This window comes from Doryrhamphus excisus, chromosome 18, assembly GCF_030265055.1.
Source record: "Doryrhamphus excisus isolate RoL2022-K1 chromosome 18, RoL_Dexc_1.0, whole genome shotgun sequence".
Classification (NCBI taxonomy): Eukaryota; Metazoa; Chordata; class Actinopteri; order Syngnathiformes; family Syngnathidae; genus Doryrhamphus; species Doryrhamphus excisus.
In genome coordinates, this window is record NC_080483.1 from 12120121 (window position 1) to 12139877 (window position 19757).

At 39.1% G+C, this 19757-nt stretch overlaps 1 protein-coding gene across 1 annotated transcript; it reads right to left on the bottom strand.

The window, feature by feature from the left end:
- Positions 1–987: 987 nt before the first annotated feature.
- LOC131106565 (immunoglobulin-like and fibronectin type III domain-containing protein 1) lies at positions 988–19238 on the bottom strand. Its single transcript, XM_058055749.1, has 26 exons — positions 19101–19238; positions 18399–18498; positions 18257–18301; positions 17887–17923; positions 16630–16813; positions 16442–16546; positions 16211–16355; positions 14656–14928; positions 14141–14584; positions 13612–13719; positions 12421–12543; positions 12048–12143; positions 11192–11341; positions 10660–10758; positions 9563–9687; positions 9362–9503; positions 8270–8563; positions 7910–8206; positions 6584–6763; positions 6374–6502; positions 5990–6298; positions 4519–4604; positions 4255–4447; positions 3857–4153; positions 1407–1733; positions 988–1334 (listed from the first exon to the last, which is right to left on the bottom strand). The coding sequence occupies exons 5-26, from the start codon at positions 16780–16782 to the stop codon at positions 1330–1332; spliced, it is 4080 nt and encodes a 1359-aa protein (XP_057911732.1). The 5' UTR covers positions 16783–16813; positions 17887–17923; positions 18257–18301; positions 18399–18498; positions 19101–19238; the 3' UTR covers positions 988–1329.
- Positions 19239–19757: the final 519 nt, after the last annotated feature.

Below are 19757 nucleotides of genomic sequence, written 5' to 3' on the forward strand. Positions count from 1 at the left end.
GGGGAGAGTGGGGTTACATTACAGAATGATTAAACATGCTACTTTTTTGCTGGCATATAACTATATGATAGTTTAGGTATAACTAAAGGAAATCAAAAATAAATTAATGCAAGATAATGTATATTTTTATTAAATCGGAATGATATGATTATATTTGGAGGGTTATATTGGCTAGATCTGATTATTGCGGGGGTCATGACCCCCCTATCCTCTGTGCAAATTACACGCCTGATTCTCAGAAGTTACAGTATTTTATATTACCACATAACAGCACAATTTGTAATGATTTTTTCAGCTGTGGCATGAGTGTATTACACGTTTCCCAGCATGCTTTGTTGTATCACTTTTGACTGTAATGCCTGAGTTTTATTTTGTACAAACAAGAGTGTAATAGTTTTAAAGTAATTTCATTTCTAGTCGTGTACAATTCAATTATTGTAATTAAATGGCGGTCATCCATTGACACCTTGTCCCAATTAGTTGGCATGTGCTTATCCACTTATGACAGCAACATGCCTGCTTTAAATAAACCGCATTGAAGAGATAACTGCCGTGAGGATTTTAAGTCTGTTGCCATGGACACATGTGTATACACGACACATGTATACATTCCGTCATATGAAGTAAAGTGTGTAGTCTTATACCGCATGTTGTAAAATTAGTTCTCTGCACAGCATTAAAGATGATCTCATGTTATGTGGAGATGGCGTCTTCTCGTAGACCGACAGGTGGTCGTTCCACAACGTTGTGTGTGTTGGTGTTATATTCGTCGTGCCATGTTCTCATATTCTTGCTATTTGTCTGCATGTCTCCTAAAAGTTAACATTTCGTTTTACTTTAAACTCCTCAATAGAGGCGTCCCACTCTCTGCAGTTGAGTAAACATACCAATGGCCACCATAATAGGAAATACAGTATACTGTCATGTTAACTGTACTACTTCCTGTTTCTGATCGAAAAAACAACACACACTTTGAAGCGAGTCGGAAAGCTTTATTTACATCTAACCCCAAAACAATTAGGGTAATGTTTCGGCAGAATTCAGAAGACATTTCCTTACATCTCAAGCTTTATTTCAACCACAGTTAAGATTGACTTAATTATTGAATTGGAACCTGCATTTTTAATTGTACTGTAATTTTTCTAGGAAGCCATGCATACACTTTGTCATTGTTTTAAAAATACCTATTTGTAATGTAATTTTCATGTAATCAAATGTCATTTTTTCCATAATATTTTATAGTAAGTAAACATCAAGTAATAATTTGTTTCTCAAGGATTCAGGGATCATATGGGACCTGAAATGTAACATGTCCTCCATCACCTTTGTTTACTCTGAAACAAAAAGAAAAGATATAATTAGTTTTACTTTCAAACTACTGTTGCATGATTATGATAAAAACTTACCCCTAACTGTCAATTTAGTTGAGCACTCTGCTCTCCCCATAGTATTTTCTGCAACAACCTTGTACTCTCCGGTGTCTTTAGGTCCGACCCTCAATATGAGCAGAGAGCAGACTCCGCAGGTGTTGGAGATGTAGTAGTTAGTGTTGGTATTGAGACTGATGTTGTTGCGGAGCCAGGTAACATGAGGCGTTGGATCGCCTTTCAAAGCGCAGCTCATGTAGCATTCGTATCCCTGAGGAGCCGTGTGCATTTTGAGGGGTACAAGGAACTTTGGGGGGCACTGGAGATCACAGGCCTTGGATTCCGGCATGTGCACAGTGAACCTCTCTGAGGAAAAGGGTAGATATGTATTATATCATTTTTCGCCAGTATTATCACTGTAATGTGTTGAAATCAACACAAATAGCTGAGTTAAAGGTCTCCTGTTATACAAAATCTACTTTTTAATGATGTTCATAAAGTAATGTTTTCACAATAAAAATCCATCATTTCAATTTTTATAGAATTAATCACAAATTTAATTCAGCCTGTTAATTCAGTCATTGTTAATTCAACCTGAAGTGTTACTTGCACTTGAGTCATTCATTCATTTACTACCGCTTTTCCTCACGAGGAGGGGCTGCTGGAGCCTATCCCAGTTGTCTTTGGGCAAGTGGCGGGACTGGTCGCCAGCCAATCACAGGGCACATATAGACAAACAACCATTCACACTCACATTCATACCTATGGAGGAAACCGGAGTACCCGGAGAAAACCCACACATGCACGGGGAGAACATGCAAACTCCACACAGAAATGGCCGAGAGTGGAATCGAACTTGGGTCTCTTTGCTGTGAGACCTGCGTGCCAGTTATTGTAATTTTTCATTAATTCATTCATTTTCTACCGCTTTTGCTCACGAGGGGCGCGGGGGTGCCGGAGCCTATCCCAGCTGTCTTTGGGCGAGAGGCGAGGTACACCCTGGACTGGTCGCCAGCCAATCACAGGGCACATATAGACAAACAACCATTCACACTCACATTCATACCTATGGACAATTTGGAGTCGCCAATTAACCTAGCATGTTTTTGGAATGTCTCCTAGCTGTGAGGTCTGCGCGCTAACCACTCGACCGCTGTGCCGCCCGCACTTGATTCAAATAAAATGTAAATCCATTATCCATTAATTGCTGTTTACCTGTTTTGGGTTTTTTTTTTTTTTTTGGCTAAAAGGTTACTGGATCAATTTAAAGCTACTGAATCGTATATAGCTATATCTGTGTCCTCCTGTCCTACTTCCTAATGTTACATTGTTGTACGTGATATATGGCATCAATTATGTTGTGCAAAGTGCCAAATTGTGTATATAAAAAGTGGATAGAGTGCACAATAGCACTTCTAGGAGACACACTCCATCTGAGACAGCCATGGACAAACACAGCTCATTAGCATTATAGCTACAGACACACAATATGTGTGTTCCCAGTAGGGCTTATTAAAAACACTTTTAAATGGCTCCAGTATTAAGGCTGGAGTTTGACCAACATGCATCCAATACACAATTGTGGGAACTTAAATGGGCACTGCACTTTTTAACACGAGAAAACAAGTTAATTTCAGCTAGCTTACAATTCGGGATAAGCGAGTAAACCACTATCTGTATCTGTTTGTGTTCAACCATCTAAATTATCTGTATCGTATCTGTACTAGGAGTGGGCGGGGTATAAACCAGAAGTGGGTGGGGTTCAACAGGAAGTGGGCAGATCTTAAAGTTGTACATTATTTTAAGCCTGAAATTGATTTGTATTGATCAGAAGTTGCCGTATTTATTGTTCATTATTCAACTATATGTGTAAGTGCGGGGCTGCACGGCGAACGAGTGGTTAGCACGCAGACCTCACAGCTAAGAGACCGGGGTTTAATTCCACCCTCAGCCATCTCTGTGTGGAGTTTGCATGTTCTCCGGGTACTCTGGTTTCCTCCCACATTCCAAAAACATGCTAGGTTAATTGGCGACTCCAAATTGTCCATAGGTATGAATGTGAGTGTGAATGGTTGTTTGTCTATATGTGCCCTGTGATTGGCTGGCGACCAGTCCAGGGTGTACCCCGCCTCTCAGTCTTCTGTCTGTGAATGATGCTGAGACTAGCGATTAGTGATGCGGGTGTTAGTCCGCAAGATAAAAATTGTTTTTCATGTACAGTAATAAAATCGCAGTACCTTGGTTATTATACAAGTCAGTTATGTAATTGGAACAATGTTGGTGTTTTTTAGGGTTTTTTTTTGTGAAGGCTCTAGCGTCAAAATGGGTATTTCCCATGGCGGCCATTGCTAGCTAGCTCATATAAACTTGTTTTCTCGTGCTAGAATGCAAAGAAAGAGGAAAAGCAGTTATGTTTCACATAATGATTGTGAATGATGGGCAAATTTCCCCCAAAAAGTGCAGTTCCCCTTAAAAGACCATGTATATACCTTTTTTGTTGGAGATCAGCCACTTGGGTGATTCAGAAGGTTTGGAAGAGCCCATGTCATTCTTTGCGTAGACACGGAACTGATACTCTCTGCCGGGCATGATATTGCAAGCTGTGAATTTATTGTTGAAGATGTGATCTGCCACAGCGTGCCATGTTCGTTTGCTGGAATCCCGCTTTGTCACCATGTAGTGCAGCCTATCATCACGTTTCTCATCTGGAGACGGGGTCCATGAAACGGTCACTGTGCCCGACACGTTTTCTTCAATCTCCACAGGACCTGGTGGTTTTGGCTCATCTGGAGTTTGAGTAAAAAAAAAAAAAAGATCTCTTTTATGTTCTTTTCTGCAAATTATACAGACACTGCGTATTTAATAATAGACATAATACCAGTCTAACCTGTCACTCTTATTTCAATACTGAACGTTTCTTGGCCAACAATGTTCTTGACAACTATAGTGTAGATCCCGGAGTCAGAGCGTTCAGCAGAAGGAATCAGAAGCTGTGATGTTCCTTCTGCATTACTTATTGTCACTTTTTTAGTGACTGGCACACCATCTTTCAGCCACGTGACCTCCGGCCAAGGAGAGGCCTGCACAGCATAAAAAACAATAATTGAAGACATGGATATTCACAAATTTAAATGTTTCTTGGAAAAATTACCTCAAAGTTCATAGTGAATCGTGCTGAATTTCCTGCTCTCACCACCATGAAGCTTTTGATTTTGGCATCCGTGAAGCGTGGTCTCACTAGGTAAAGAATGTATAATATGATGATCAATAATATTTGGTTTTGTCACAAAGACTTTTGTATTAATTGTCTACTTGAAACTGAAATAACCTTATTTACACCACAGTTGTATGTGATAACGTGTCTAGTCATTTATCAAGAGCATCAAGAGACATATAGTGCTGACCCAGATAAAACACAGTAGTTTTTCCTTAGAAAACAGTAGCCACTTATACATGGACCCAAATATTCCAATTCCATTCGGTTTATTTGTTGAAACAGAAGAATCTAACCTCATTCCAAAAGAAAAGTGCCAATCTGAATGAATATATAATCGGATTCACAGGGGTGGAATATTCCTTTCCCCAATCCGATTGAGGTATCTTGTATCCGCTCAATCGGAAAGTTGTCAGACTGCGTTCTTCTTTGTGGTGTTTTTCTTCTTCTGTTGTTTATTGGCGGTTGGCAAGCAGCTTTCGTGTGCATTACCGCCATCTGTGGAACAGAATCTAAACCCTTCTATACGCCATTCACAAGTCCAGTTTTATTAAAAAAGAAAATACATATCTATATAAAACATGTGACAAGCTTAATTATAAAATATTAGCAAGATTGAACTTTATCTTTTCCTGTTTCCGGGTGCGTTCTTTCAGCGAATGCTGCGATATGACATAAGACGCAACTCGAGACGTTCTTCGGTTTAAAAAAATGGAGGCGAGCAATCGGCACTGGACTGCTGCGGAAAGTTTGTTTTTGATTCAAACTAAATTTCAAGACTGGACGAACAAAAAACTGGCAATACGGAGTTATTCCAACAAGTGAAAGAAAACTCGAGGAAGTCAGTATCACGTGTATCACGTTGGTGTTTACGCTTTACTGCGCATCCCCCATTGACTATTCTGGTTGATTATAGTGACGCATGTAGACACATGATTGGAATATTCCTTTTCCATGTATACCATTTCTTTCGGAAAGGTCATTCGGAAAGATTCCATTCGGAAAGAGAAAAACTCCTCATGTAAACGTGGCTACTGATAGGTTGTTCAATATTCAGGGTCACCAAAGTCCACTTGCAACAAAATATACATAACCAGTGTGTGTGCACTCAAGAAGCGGACTGAGACCACTTGAAGGATTGGCCTCAGTCCGCCTGTTTGATGCACACCATCGTTCAGTAGATTTCACTTGACCAAACAAACAACACTCGAATTTACTTTAACTGAAACAAACACATATGAGAACTCACCTTATGATGAATTATTTAAGCTAAGAGCACTACATACATATGAATGAAATATGATTTAACTGATATCGAAAACATGTATTTGGTTTTGTCCGAAAACAGGCTCGTAATAATGTGCGGTCGTCTTATATTCCGGGGTTAATACATTATATATATTCTCACCAGGAGGAGGCATAGCGAGGACATAGTTGTCCAGTTCCTGCGGTTCTCCCTCCCCGCCATCGTTCATAGCAATGACTCTCACCCAGTACATGGCCATTGACTTCATGCCTTTGACTGTGTAGAAATTTGTGGTTAATACGGTAGAATTGCAGCGATTCCAGTCCGTGTTCTCAGCGGGACGGATCTCCACAAAGTATCCCTTGGCTTCATCTTCGACTCCTTCAATGTCCTTGGGCTTGTTCCAAGACAGTGACAGAGTTGTGTAGGTGGAATCGGTCACTTTAAAATCGAGGACCTTTCCAGGAGGCTCTGGAACATATCATTTATAATTAGTGCTGCAGTTTTTTGTTTTTTTTTAATAAAGTAAATTTATTGTCCACCTACTTTTCGGGTCTCTGGCAAACACAAACTCAGAAGGTGTACTGAATTCACCCGCTCCTGAGTTATTGATAGCTGATACACGGAATTCGTATTCCATTCCCTCTACTACATCTTTTACAGCAAATCCTTTAGCTGTTGGGAGTAGAAAGCAAACCCAAAAATTACAACCTTAACTCTTTAAACGCAACTCTGATGAAGAACTTATAAAGTAACCTCTGATCATCTCCTCTGGCGAGTTGACCTGACCCCACAGATTGCTGCCCTTCTTGCGTTTCTCAAGGTTGTATCCGAGGATATTGGTTCCTCCGGTGTTAGCAGGAGGGGACCAGGACAGATTGATGCAGTCCTTGAAGGCGCTGACAACCTTTGGTGCTGATGGGGGTCCGGGGTATGCTGCGTACACAAACAACCAGGGTCTTTAGGGGAACTTTGGGTGACTTGGCCAATCGTACCTTGCTTGGGCTCACTTTATACCTAAACTCCAACACATTTGGCAAGTTTGAGTCCTCTGATCCACGTTCCTGTTTGACACCATCCGAATTGATGGGCCAGGGCATGGCATGATTACATTCACACGGTCATGCACTCATTAAATTTGTCCCAGTAATACAATTGACTGTAATGCAACTCCTCACAGGTTAAATAATATTAAACCAATACATTTCATAATAAATATAACATCCAAAAACTGAAAATAGGGCTGTATGGCGGTTGAGTAGTTAAGTTAAGTTAGCAAACAGACCTCACAGCTAGGAGACCAGAGTTCAAATCCACCCTCGGCCATCTCTGTGTGGAGTTTGCGTGAGTTTTTTTCCGGGTACTCCAGTTTCCTCCCACATTCCAAAAACTTTGTGGAGTATCTGTTTAATGTTGGCTGCACGGCGGACGAGTGGTTAGCACACAAGCCTCACAGCTAGGAGACTGGAGTTCAATTCCACCCTCGGCCATCTTTATGTGGAGTTTGCATGTTCTCCCCGTGCATGCGTGGGTTTTCTCCGGGTACTCCGGTTTCCTCCCACATTCCAAAAACATGCTAGGTTAATTAGCGACTCCAAATTGTCCATAGGTATGAATACGAGTGTGAATGGTTGTTTGTGTATATGTGCCCTGTGATTGGCTAGCGACCAGTCCAGGGTGTACCCGGCCTCTCACCCGAAGATAGCTGGGATAGGCTCCAGCACCCCCCGCGACCCTCGTGAGGATAAGCGGTAGAAAATGAATGAATGAATGAAAACTGAAAATAACTTCAAAGGTGAAAACCAATGGTACCCTTGCTTACCTGTGACTATATATGTGTGCATAATAAATATATGTCGTTTAATTAATAAGATAAGATCAGAAATAATCCACGAGGTCAGGAAAATTGCAGTAATGTGGCATAATAGAACTTTAGTTACAAAAAGGCCATAGCATGAATGCTCAGTGTGACCAAGAGAGGCAGATGGAATCTCGTCTAGTATGGATAGCCGAGTCACTAGTAAGCTAGCTTCGTTCGGTGTAAGAACTAAGTTTGATACCTCCATCAAAAGCATAGTTTACCTTTTGTCCCAGCTTGAATATCCTCTGTTTCCATCAGCTCACTGGTGCCCATTTCAGTTTCCACCCTGATGCGATAACAGTATCTACGACCGTGGTCTACATCAAGGTCCCTGTATTTGGCTTCTGGCCCGATGGGCCCAACCTTCTTCCAGGTATTGCGGCCCACTTGCTGCCTCTCCAGGATGTAGTTGCCGATCTTGCAGCCGCCACTATCTTTTGGGGGTCTCCACTTGAACTCAATGGCAGAAGAGGAGGCTTCGACAATCTCCAGGGGTCCCATTGGAGGAGTTGGTTTATCTGCTCGTAAAAAAATGTATTAATATCTAGCAGTGTAAATATATGATTTTCAGTAATACGAACCCATAACAACAAGTTCACTGAAGGCCTCCACAGTCCCAAACTCATTTTTTAGCTTTAACTTGACTTCGCCACTGTCTTTGCGCTGAAGCTTGATGAGCAGGAGGCGGGTGCAACCATCCGATGTCTCAATCTTGATGTTCGCTTCATCTGAAAGCTCTTCCCCCTCCAGGTACCACTGAACTTTGATAGGCTCCCTTCCCAAGTAGGGTAATTTGAAGGTGGCTTTGTGTCCCTTCTTCACGGTTACCGGTACGATAAAGGTTTTAAGTTCCTCGGGGTCAAACCTTGGTGGATCTGAAATAGATGATTGAAACAAAGTTATATTTTAGGCAATGTCATTTTTGTCATTTTAGCTGCTGCTTGTTTTAATTGGTCTAATTGGATTATTCATTAATTCATTCATTTTCTACCACTACCATTTTCTACCCCCGCGGGGGGTGCTGGAGCCTATCCCAGCTGTCTGGACTGGTCGCCAGCCAATCACAGGGCACATATAGACAAACAACCATTCACACTCACATTCATACCTATGGACAATTTGGAGTCGCCAATTAACCTAGCATGTTTTTGGAATGTGGGAGGAAACCGGAGTACCCGGAGAAAACCCATGCATGCACGGGGAGAACATGCAAACTCCACACAGAGATGCCCGAGGGTGGAATTGAACCCTAGTCTCCTAGCTGTGAGGTCTGCGCACTAACCACTTGACCACTGTGCCACCCTTAAGTGGATTAGTTGGAAAAAAAATGGAAAAAAATTCCTCCAAAAAAACCAAAAACAAAACCTTAAACTGTATTATGGAAAGCAGGAAGTGAACAAATGTAACAGTTACTGATTGTAAAAGTACCAGATGGAGGGGTAGGATTTAATAAGCTTTGCTTCTTCCTACTCCTTTTGGACATGTGGAACTGTGAACTGATTATGTGATGCATTCAATTGTAATCTGATGCATGTTCAAATGAAGTAAAACCATTACCATTACCATAACCATTACCATTACCATTACCATTACCATTACCATTACCATTATCATTACCATAACCATTATCATTACCATTACTATTACATTGTGTCAAATTGCTCACTGCTTACCTTCCACTACAATCAAGGCCTCAGTCTTCCGTCCATCGGCTTCAAACTTGTACTTCCCAGCATCATCATCAGTAACTTTGTGTATTTTCAGCTTATGGAAACTTCCTTCTTTGCAAACAGTAATACACTCGGAAGACTTGACCTGGAAGAAAATTTCACATAAATAAAACAATCCATACTTCATAGACGTGTAAGGTGTACCTCGTCACCATCTTTGTACCAGATTCCCTCACAGTCGTCGCTGCTGAGTTTACACATCAGCTCGGCTTCTTCCCCAATGATGGCTTTGCAGTCGGAAAGCCCGATATGGAAGTGAACACCTGGGTCTGAGAATTAAGCAACTAAAACGTTAGTAAAATAACTGCTGAAGATGAGATTATACATTATATGAAAATACAGTTATTTCGATTATCTGCGTGGAGGTGGGGGTGGGGACGGGGTGGGACATACTTACCTGACAGACCAATATATTAGCATTTTCATTGTGCTATTTGCATGATAGCATTTTGTTCTATACAAGCCAAAATGCAGATTCTATGAATTTGAAGTGTTTTTCATTTGCATAGGCTTGTCTTCAATGTGTCGATACTTCCATTGTCTGGTTTGAGAATCTTCATCCTTTAGGATTTCTCGGAAGACCATTATGATTAAGTGCTTCTCTGACATCTTCTTGCTGAGTGCAAGAAACGTCTTGTTTAAAAAAAAAAAAAATTCAGGGCTAGGTCATCCTTTAAAAAATGCCAGGCATCTTTCATCTTGGAACGATAAAAGTGTTTCTGTCTAAAGAACACAAACAGTTCATTTGGATAATAGCCCCTCGGTGCACTGCTTCATCCTTAATTAACTTGTGCCGAAAGCAAGCAAGATTGTTAACACAAATGCACAAAGAGCATTGAGCAAAATGCATTTGGCTCCAAACACAACACACAAGATGGAGGTGAAAACACACATACGTTACCTCCTGTCAGCACAGTCTAATTAAGATGCAGATGTATTGCACTGTACCCAACACCACACCCCAATATGTTTTCATTCATTTCACCATTACGCCACGTAAAGTGGTAATTATATGGGGGTGCCCTCACAAGTGCATCCAATTTGATTAGCACATCCTCAAGGCACTCAAGGTGAAATGCCCTCCTGTCGAGCTCCGATGGCTGGAAAAGGTCATTCCATCAGTTAGAGATCACATTTGTCCAAACACACACACACACACATACTGTGGATTTAAAAGCCTCAAAGTGCAATAAAAGTCAAACAACTTCACACTTCCCATGCGGAAGTTAATGCGGTCTTACCAATAACTGTCTCCTCGATCAATGGGCCTTGCCGTACTCGGACGCGTTTGCCAACTGCTGGCTGCTCTTCCAACTCCTCGTCACTTTCATCACTTCCTGCTGGTCCAGTGCCAATATCACACTCTTTATTATTATTATTTGCTTTCATCATCATCGCAAATACCATCAATCCAGTGTTTCACATATACTGTTGAGTATGCATTAAAACACACAATTAACAGCAGCACAAACCATGACATTCATTAGCAATGCAATTCAGAAAAGGTTAAAAATGATGCTTTCATGGTGCACAGAAATGTATCGATTTAATTTAGCATCATTTCAACCATGCATGGATGCAATTAGGATTTAGAATATGATAACATTTGCACATGTAAGTATTTTTAACCAACTAAATAGAAATAGAAACAATAGACAAACATGATATGAGGCTTTTGTGCTGATATTTTAAACTGACCATGGTAGATAGCTTTCTAAATTGTCTCTATAAATCTTAAATAATCGACTGTGTGCAACGTCACACATTTCTTACCAACGTCATCATCGTATTCGTTGTCAGAAATTTCAACATCATCTTCATCATCACCATCTTTTCTGTTCACAGTTTCCTCATTGGAACCGTTTTTGCTTTGCCCAGATTTTTCACTTTTTCGCTTTGTGGTTTCCTCACCTTGATCATTTCCTATTGGTGATAATAAATAGCAGGTTGATCCAGAATATTAAGCGAGAATTATTAAAATGCACTTTGACTAATAATTATAACCATACTCATGACATGCATTCAACTGTCTGCTAACTGAATAATACTGTATATCAATATACTAAAAATTTGGAAAAAAAGGCAATAGTTGGCGTAAAAAAGATGACGGTGAATGTGCGAATTTAGCAATGTTTACATAAGAAAATATTAAAAGCGGTTGAAATTATCCAAAAATAAATTTATAATACCATTAAATGGACAGATATTATTTATTTTATGTGCTTCTAGGTCAGCATTTTTTGTTTCAAATAATAGTTGGTGTAAAAAAGATGACAGCGAATGTGCGAATTTAGCAATGTTTATATAAGAAAGTATTAAAAGCGGTTGAAATTATCCAAAAATAAATTTATAATACCGTTAAATTGACAGATATTATTTATTTTATGTGCCTCTAGGTCAGCATTTTTAGTTTCAAATAATCAAATAATAGTTGGCGTAAAAAAGATGACAGCGAATGTGCGAATTTAGCAATGTTTACATAAGAAATTATTAAAAGCGGTTGAAATTATCCAAAAATAAATTTATAATACCGTTAAATTGACAGATATTATTTATTTTATGTGCTTCTAGGTCAGCATTTTTAGTTTCAAATAATCAAATAAGTCAAAAAAATAATACATTTTCTTACCAACATCAGCATCTTCACTGTCTTTAGAATGTTTTCCTTTTTTCCCAGACTTTTTCTCACTTTTTTGCTTTTCCATTTCCTCACTGTGATCATTTCCTATTGGTGATAATGAATGGCACATTCATCCAGAATATAATACTCTCATACATAATAATAATTAACATGCACTTTGACAATCATAACTGTGATCGTAAACTTTCTAACTGTGTCGAGTCATTTAGTGTTTCATGATTTAATTACGTTGATTCAATAAACAGCCTTTAAACATCCAGATGATATGAAACATCCTCTGTGATAATATCTAAATGACAATATAGTTTGGAATAATCTACAGTATAAATTTTAGCCCTGTGACTGTGAAACAATTTCTTACCAACAGCAGCGTCTTCACCATCTGCACTTTTCGCTTTGGGGCTGTTTGTGTTTTCTTTTCTCACAGACTTTTTGCCATTTTTTTGAGTGGTTGTTTCCTCACCACCATCATTTCCTATTGGTGCTATTAAAAGGCAGATTCATCCAAGATGTTACAATATCATTGATGATGATATTTAAAGCAAATTGTCATCCAAAACATTGATTTTGTTAAGGAGCAAAGTCAGCATCAGGTCTATTTTAGGTATGAATGTGAGTGTGAATGGTTGTTTGTCTATATGTGCCCTGTGATTGGCTGGCGACCAGTCCAGGGTGTACCCTGCCACTCGCGCGAAGACAGCTGGGATAGGCTCCAGCACTCCCCTGCGACCCTTGTGAGGATAAGCAGTAGAAAATGAATGAATGTTTTAACAGAAATATGTGTTACTAGAGTCAGTGTATGACAGGGGTCGGCAACCTTTACTATCAAAAGAGGCATTTTCCCCCCACGCTCACAGGAAAATAGCCTGGAATTTAAAAACAATATCTCCTAAACTTTGGAAAGTTTGAGTTTTTTGGAAAGTTGACCGTGTTGGGGGAAGACCAGTAGCATTCCAACCAAAGCAGGCAGCCAAACATCCGCTTCCCCTCCATTTCTCATCCAATCACTAGTCAGAACTCGCCCAGTATTCATTCAGGGTCTCACAGAAAGTCAGATTTTTAAAAACTCATTACAAAGATGCGGATTTTCCTTATTCGGATGCTAAAAAAAATGCTTGAGCATTGCGAAAGGAGCCACAACAAAGAGACTGAAGAGCCACAAGCAGCTCTGGAGCCGTGGGTTGCTGACCCCTGTTGTATGAGCACTTGTATACTCCACTCAGCTTAAGCGACCACTTTTGAAAATGTTGCTTTTCTCCCTAATGTTATTTTGTTGTTTGTGTTATATGGCATGTATTATGTTGGACGAGTACAAAGTTATATGTAGTACATGTAAAAAGTGGATAAAATTCCCAATAGCGCTCCTTGGAGACTGGTATGGAGCAAGACATGCTTCCAGTACACTATTCTGGGACCTCTGAAACTGATTTAAAATCGGGGAAATATTAGAATAATGAATTGTCGATGAAGGAACAGTCTTTATCAGAATATATTAAACGGCTTTTGTGATAAGTAAAATAATCTAAAATATGCAACCTCAGACGTTTCTTACCAACAGTAGCATCTTCGCCGTCTGCAAATTTCACTTTGGGATGTTTTTCTTTTTTCCCAGACTTTTTGCCACTTTTTTGCTTTGCAGTTTCCTCACCATGACCTTTTCCTATTGATGATATTACATGAATAGCAGCATCCATTACCATGATGTACAGGTGTACAATAGTCACTGCTCTCATATCTGTTATTAATATACAATAACAAAACATACTTACCATATCATTGAAATCCTGACTAAGTATAGACAACATTAATTGCACATTTTATTATAGGCATTTTTATGGGAAAAATCAATCAATTTTGGTTATGATTGATATTTTCTGTTTTATTAAATATATATATTTATATATATTTTTTATGACATGGATCGTCCTTAAGAATAAGGTGGGAAATCCATGAAAAAGCAAAAAGTGTTACATAAGCTTCAAGACTAAAACATTCAATTAACATCAATCAAATACACGACTTAATCCTTCAATAAAAATATGTATATTGCATTCATTTCACTTAAAAAAAATCCTACTTACCTTCAACTGCATATTTTTTCTTTCCATCTTCTCCACCTTTTATTTCCTCTACCGCAACTGACTCCATAAATAAGGAATTTTCCCCAACTTCTTCATTGTCTTCGCTCAGTTCTTCTGCCGCTCCTTCACCACCAGCAACAGAAGCTCTCCTCGCAGATTCATCCTTGCTGGATTCTGCCTTCTTTGCCTTGGCAGCAGCTTTGGCAGCGGCCTTGGCCTCGGCATCCGCCTTTCTAGCCGCTTTTGCTTCCAGCCGGGCAGCTTCATCTGCAGCATCCCGCTCTGCTTGGTTCTTCTTGGCTATCTCCATCTTCTCCTCCATTTCTTTTTGATACCTTTCCTGCTGCTCTTTGGCTATACGCACTAGATCTTCATCATTCCCAACTCCGGCCATGGTAGTTTTACGAGCTGACTTCTTCCCTTTACTGCTACCATCCTTATCCGCTGCAGAAAATTAAATATTGATACATTTGTAATTAATTTTTAGCTAAAAAATGTCCCTAATTATTTCTCACCTTCAACCACAAGCCAGGCGTTACATGACTTGATTCCTGCCACGGCGGCGTAAATGCCAGCATCCAAAGGCAAACAATCACGAACGATCAACTTGTGTATGAGCTTGTCTTCAGAAACAAGGATTTCAAACTTTTCACCGTTGGACAGCAGAGCGTTTTTACCAAACCACTTGATCTCATGCAGAGGGGCAGTCAGGACACAAATAAAGAGAGCATCCTCTCGCTCTTCTGCCTTCACCTCTTGGATTTTAAGAGCAAAGTCAACGTCGGGTACTGAGGGAGTGCACAAAACACAGTAAGAATTATTATATTATTCTTATTACTATTATATCACACATATTGTTTTTTCCATATTCCTGTAAGCAGGCATCATTTCTGTGTGTGTTTAAAACAGGAAACTATCATCACAAGAGTAAAATGATTAATTTTCCAATTAATGCAAGAGTAAAAAAAATATTGGCATTAGCTGATGTGGCTGGAGGCGACCTCCACATACTGATGGCAGTAGCTGCTTTTGAAAAATGAGTGGTCGGTATCAAACTGTTTTATCTGCCACTCCATGCGCTCTCATCTACTTTGTACTAGTGAGATGTTGGTGTGAAACTCCATATCTTACACTATCACAATATTTGGTCTGTTGCTGCTGCGTCGTGCAGTACATTGTACTTCTATTAAATCATGTATATCAGTGGCAGATGTTATATTTGGTACCTGGGCCTTCAGTGGGTACTTAATCAGGTAGATTTTGTCTTGGCAGGCACTGTGAGGGCCAGTATTGGTAAAAAAAAACAACATAATATACATAATAATAAATACATGATAATATACAGTTTTTGGTTTCGGTAAATACAGTATCCGGTGACAATTTTTGGCACTTTAAAGACCTTCGATATCAGTTATTATGTTGTACTTTATGTAGCGGGGATATCTTGGTTTCACATTTAAGATCTCTACTGAATTACTTATTGTATTATTTAGTATATGTATATGTATATGTATATGTATATGTATATGTATATGTATATGTATATGTACTATATGTATATGTATATGTACTATATGTATATGTATATGTATATGTATATGGAGTATATGTTTAATGTTGGCTGCACAGCGGTCGAGTGGTTAGCACGCAGGCCTCACAGATAGGAGACTCAAGTTCAATTCCACCCTTGGCCATCTTTATATGGAGTTTCCATATTCTCCCTGTGCATGTGTGGGTTTTTTCCGGGTACTCCGGTTTCCTCCCACATTCCACAAACATGCTAGGTTAATTAGCGACTCCAAATTGGGTCAAAAATAGGTATGAATGTGAGTGTGAATGGTTGTTTGTCTATATTTGCCCTGTGATTGGCTGGCCATCAGTCTAGGGTGTATCCCGCCACTCGCTTGAAGACAGCTGGGATAGGCTCCAGCACCCCTTGCAACCCTTGTGAGGATAATAAATGAATGAATTTTTAATGTCTGTGAATTGAGGTCTTAAAAACAAATATGTTTCTTGACTCTTGAATCTACTCGGTTCATATGGAACAAACAGGACACACAAACAAAATACCTTTAAAGTCCGCGGCGAACACACTGGCACCCTCCATGTCAATGTCTTGATTATTCATGGTGAAAGTATGTTTTTTGGCAACTTGCTTCAGAGAATGCTTCATTTCGTCACATTCTTCTGTCGTGAACGGGACCATGGAGCCGTCCTTTCGTTTTCATTCCATTGTTAAATGTGATGAATAACATAATGCCAATTAAAAACACATGTGGATGTGTAATCCCGATATCTCACCTTATAAAGAAATACTTTATTATCCTTGAGTTCCACTTCAAAGTCCAGTGCTGATATGTCGTCTTCTGAGTCAATGTGTTTCAGAGTATTCATATGTGGAACAAACTGCAGTACAAGCGAGAAGGCAACAAATTTGATAAACAAAACAAACAAACAGAAATATGTTCATCTTTAAAAGGTGGACTTGCCGCTACAACATCTTCCTCTTGCTCCTTCTTCATGTCATTGAGTTTCTTCAGCATGCCGCGGAAGTTGGTGATGCCATATTCTGCGCAAATACGCTCGTAGTCTTTTTTATCTGCACCCAGGAGGATTTCCCAGACTTTTTCCTCTGGTGTCATTGCCTTTTCTTCCTTTGCTTCCTCAGTAGGACTGGAGAACAAGGAAATCAGGAATCTTGTTATGCTGACTCTCCAGATATTGTCACAGTAAGCAAACAGTAGGGGTGTAACGGTGCATGTATTAGTTAGTTTTTGGTATGGTCTTTGGTGTCTTCAGGCGAGAGGCGGGGTACACCCTGTACTGATCGCCAGCCAATCACAGGGCACATATAGACAAACAACCATTCACACTCACATTCATACCTATGGACAATTTGGAGTCGCCAATTAACCTAGCATGTTTTTGGAATGTGGGAGGAAACCGGAGTACCCGGAGAAAACCCACGCATGCATGGGGAGAACATGCAAACTCCACACAGAGATGGCCGAGGGTGGAATTGAACTCGGGTCTCCTAGCTGTGAGGTCTGCGCGCCTTTGAGGGAGTCATGGCTAGCAATAATGACATAGCGAACCCAGAATCGGAAAAATCCTCTTCCTTAAAGTATCCAATTAGCCATTCCGGTAAAATACATAGAAAGATTAGACGAAATCCGTGTGTCGATATTGTTCAGTAGAGATCAGGAATGAGGTTGCAAGTCGGACTTATTTAATGTGTCACTTCACTGACTCTTACACAAAAAATGTAAGCAACACCACCAACGGATAGCATGTGTCACAAATAGTGGTTTTCGACAGTTAAACTGCATACAAATTGTCCAATATAATATCTCTATCTCTCTCAGCTGTCTGGTATTCACGTGTACTTTAAGTACAAACAGACAAAAGCAATCTCAGAGAATCAATTTGCAGTTATGATATTGTTATGCGTCCTGTAGGCAGCTGCTCTCCATGACACACAGTCCATCATCTTTAAATTACTAAAAATATCATAATTTACTTTACTAAAAATAAAAATATATATTTCCAGAGGTTTGCATTTATTTTTATGTTTCATTTTAAAAATAACTAATACGTTGTTTACACAAATGTGAAACACTTTTATGTAATGAAACCCTAAAACCGAAGTACATACCAAACAGTGATTATGAGGACCATTACACCCCTGAAAAAAACCCCTATGTGTGCAATTGTGTCATAAAATAAAATGTATTGAGTTGACTCACCGTTTTTTAAGTTTCCTTTTTAAAAAGTCTGGAATATCTGTGTAAGGAAAAAAACAAAATGATCAGTTAGTCAGAATTGTCTTTTAAAGTAATATTCAAAGTTTTGATATTTTTGGGGAAATACGATAGAAAGGTACCAGCGTACCAGAGACGTTTGATTCTGATACGACTAAATCTTTTTATCCTACTCATATCATCATTTCCCATCAAGCCGAGTCATGTGTCTTCTTTAGAAATTTGCAAAATGATTTTTTTGTTCCCTTTTGCAATATTTGTCTTCAAGAGGAATAACTACTCAGTAATTTTTCATTTTTATTGTTGTGTGCTATGGTAAAGAAAAACCAAAACAAACAAAAAAAAAACATCTCACCATCCCCATATGTCTTCTGGAGTTCCTTGGTTTTAGAGAATCCAACTGTGAACAGATAAATGGATGATTATTATTATTATCCCATCAATGTACAAATAATGCTCATTTTTGTAATAAAATAGTGATTGAAAGGCATAAATACCCTCAATAACATTCAGGAGGGCAGTGCAAACAGCACGTCCGTAATCATTTGTTGCATAACACTTATATGTGTCTGCATCCTCTGGGGCGACCTTGGGAAACTGATGAAATGCAAAATTCAATGCATTCTTATCATCATCGAAAATACCTTAAATTATTAAATTCTCAACTGTACTCAGCTAATCGCGGTCTTCTATGGTTTTAGGTATATGATCTATATAAGCAAATCTTTGAAAAAAATCATCATAGCAACTGTGGCTGTAGGCAACCTCCTGGTGTCGTGTTTTAGTTAGTAGTAGAAGGAGTTAGGAGTCTTTTTTTTAATCTTTTTTTATCTTATCTAGGGCGCAAGTAGGCATGGTTAAACAGGAAATGGGGCTTAAATCGATGCATTATTTTAAGTCTGAAAAACAGTCTGATTGATCAGAGGTTGCTAGATGTATTGTTTATTATTCAGCTATATTTGTACTGTGCATAAGAGATCTGTAATATTTTATTCTTGAATTTTTTAAAGATATGTGAGAAGTTGATGATTCATGCAAAAATCAACAGGGAAATTATCAGTCAGCCTCTTTCACTGTATTTTTTACACTATTTTCTGCACTCAAAGCACCATGTTCAATACAGTAAGTAAGTTTTCCGAAGTGACTAATGCACGAGTATTCATATATTTAGACACTTTACACACTTTTAGACACTGTACCTCAAGAGTATGCTCATGTGATGATTCGTTGTAATTTTGCCTACAGGTATCCGGGTGAAACACAATTTCTCCGTTTGCTCTAGTCCAGGTCACAGTGGGCTTTGGAGTCCCCACCACAATACCTTTGAAGATGGCACATTTTCCTGTAATAGTGAATTTTACACATCATTAGTGCACAATAGCATCATATTGTATATTCAGATGTGGTAAAAAATGACAAAAATGACATGCCTTCTTGAATAGTGATGGCAATGGGCTTTCGGGAAAAATCTGGGGTTGTCATTCCTTCCGGAAGATTCTCCTGAAACTGTGTTATCATAACACCCGGCACTTTGGACTTCTTCCGGATACCTAATCAAACGAGGGGTATTTACAGTTAGGTACATTGTAAAAAGAAAGTGGGTAAGAGCCATAATAAAGATGAATGAAATCAAATAATAAATGAAAACAATGTGATTAAAGTTTGTGGAGCAAGAAGCAACAATAGGCAACTTGTGCGTTGGGGAAACGTGTAATTCACAAATTCCCCTGGAAAGAAAGAAAAAAAGACTGCCAGATCTATTCCCAACCTAATTGTAATATCAAGGTTGTTTACTGACATGCATGCCTTTTCCAGCAAGTCAGTTGGGCTTCTAAAAACAACAAAGAAACTCTAGC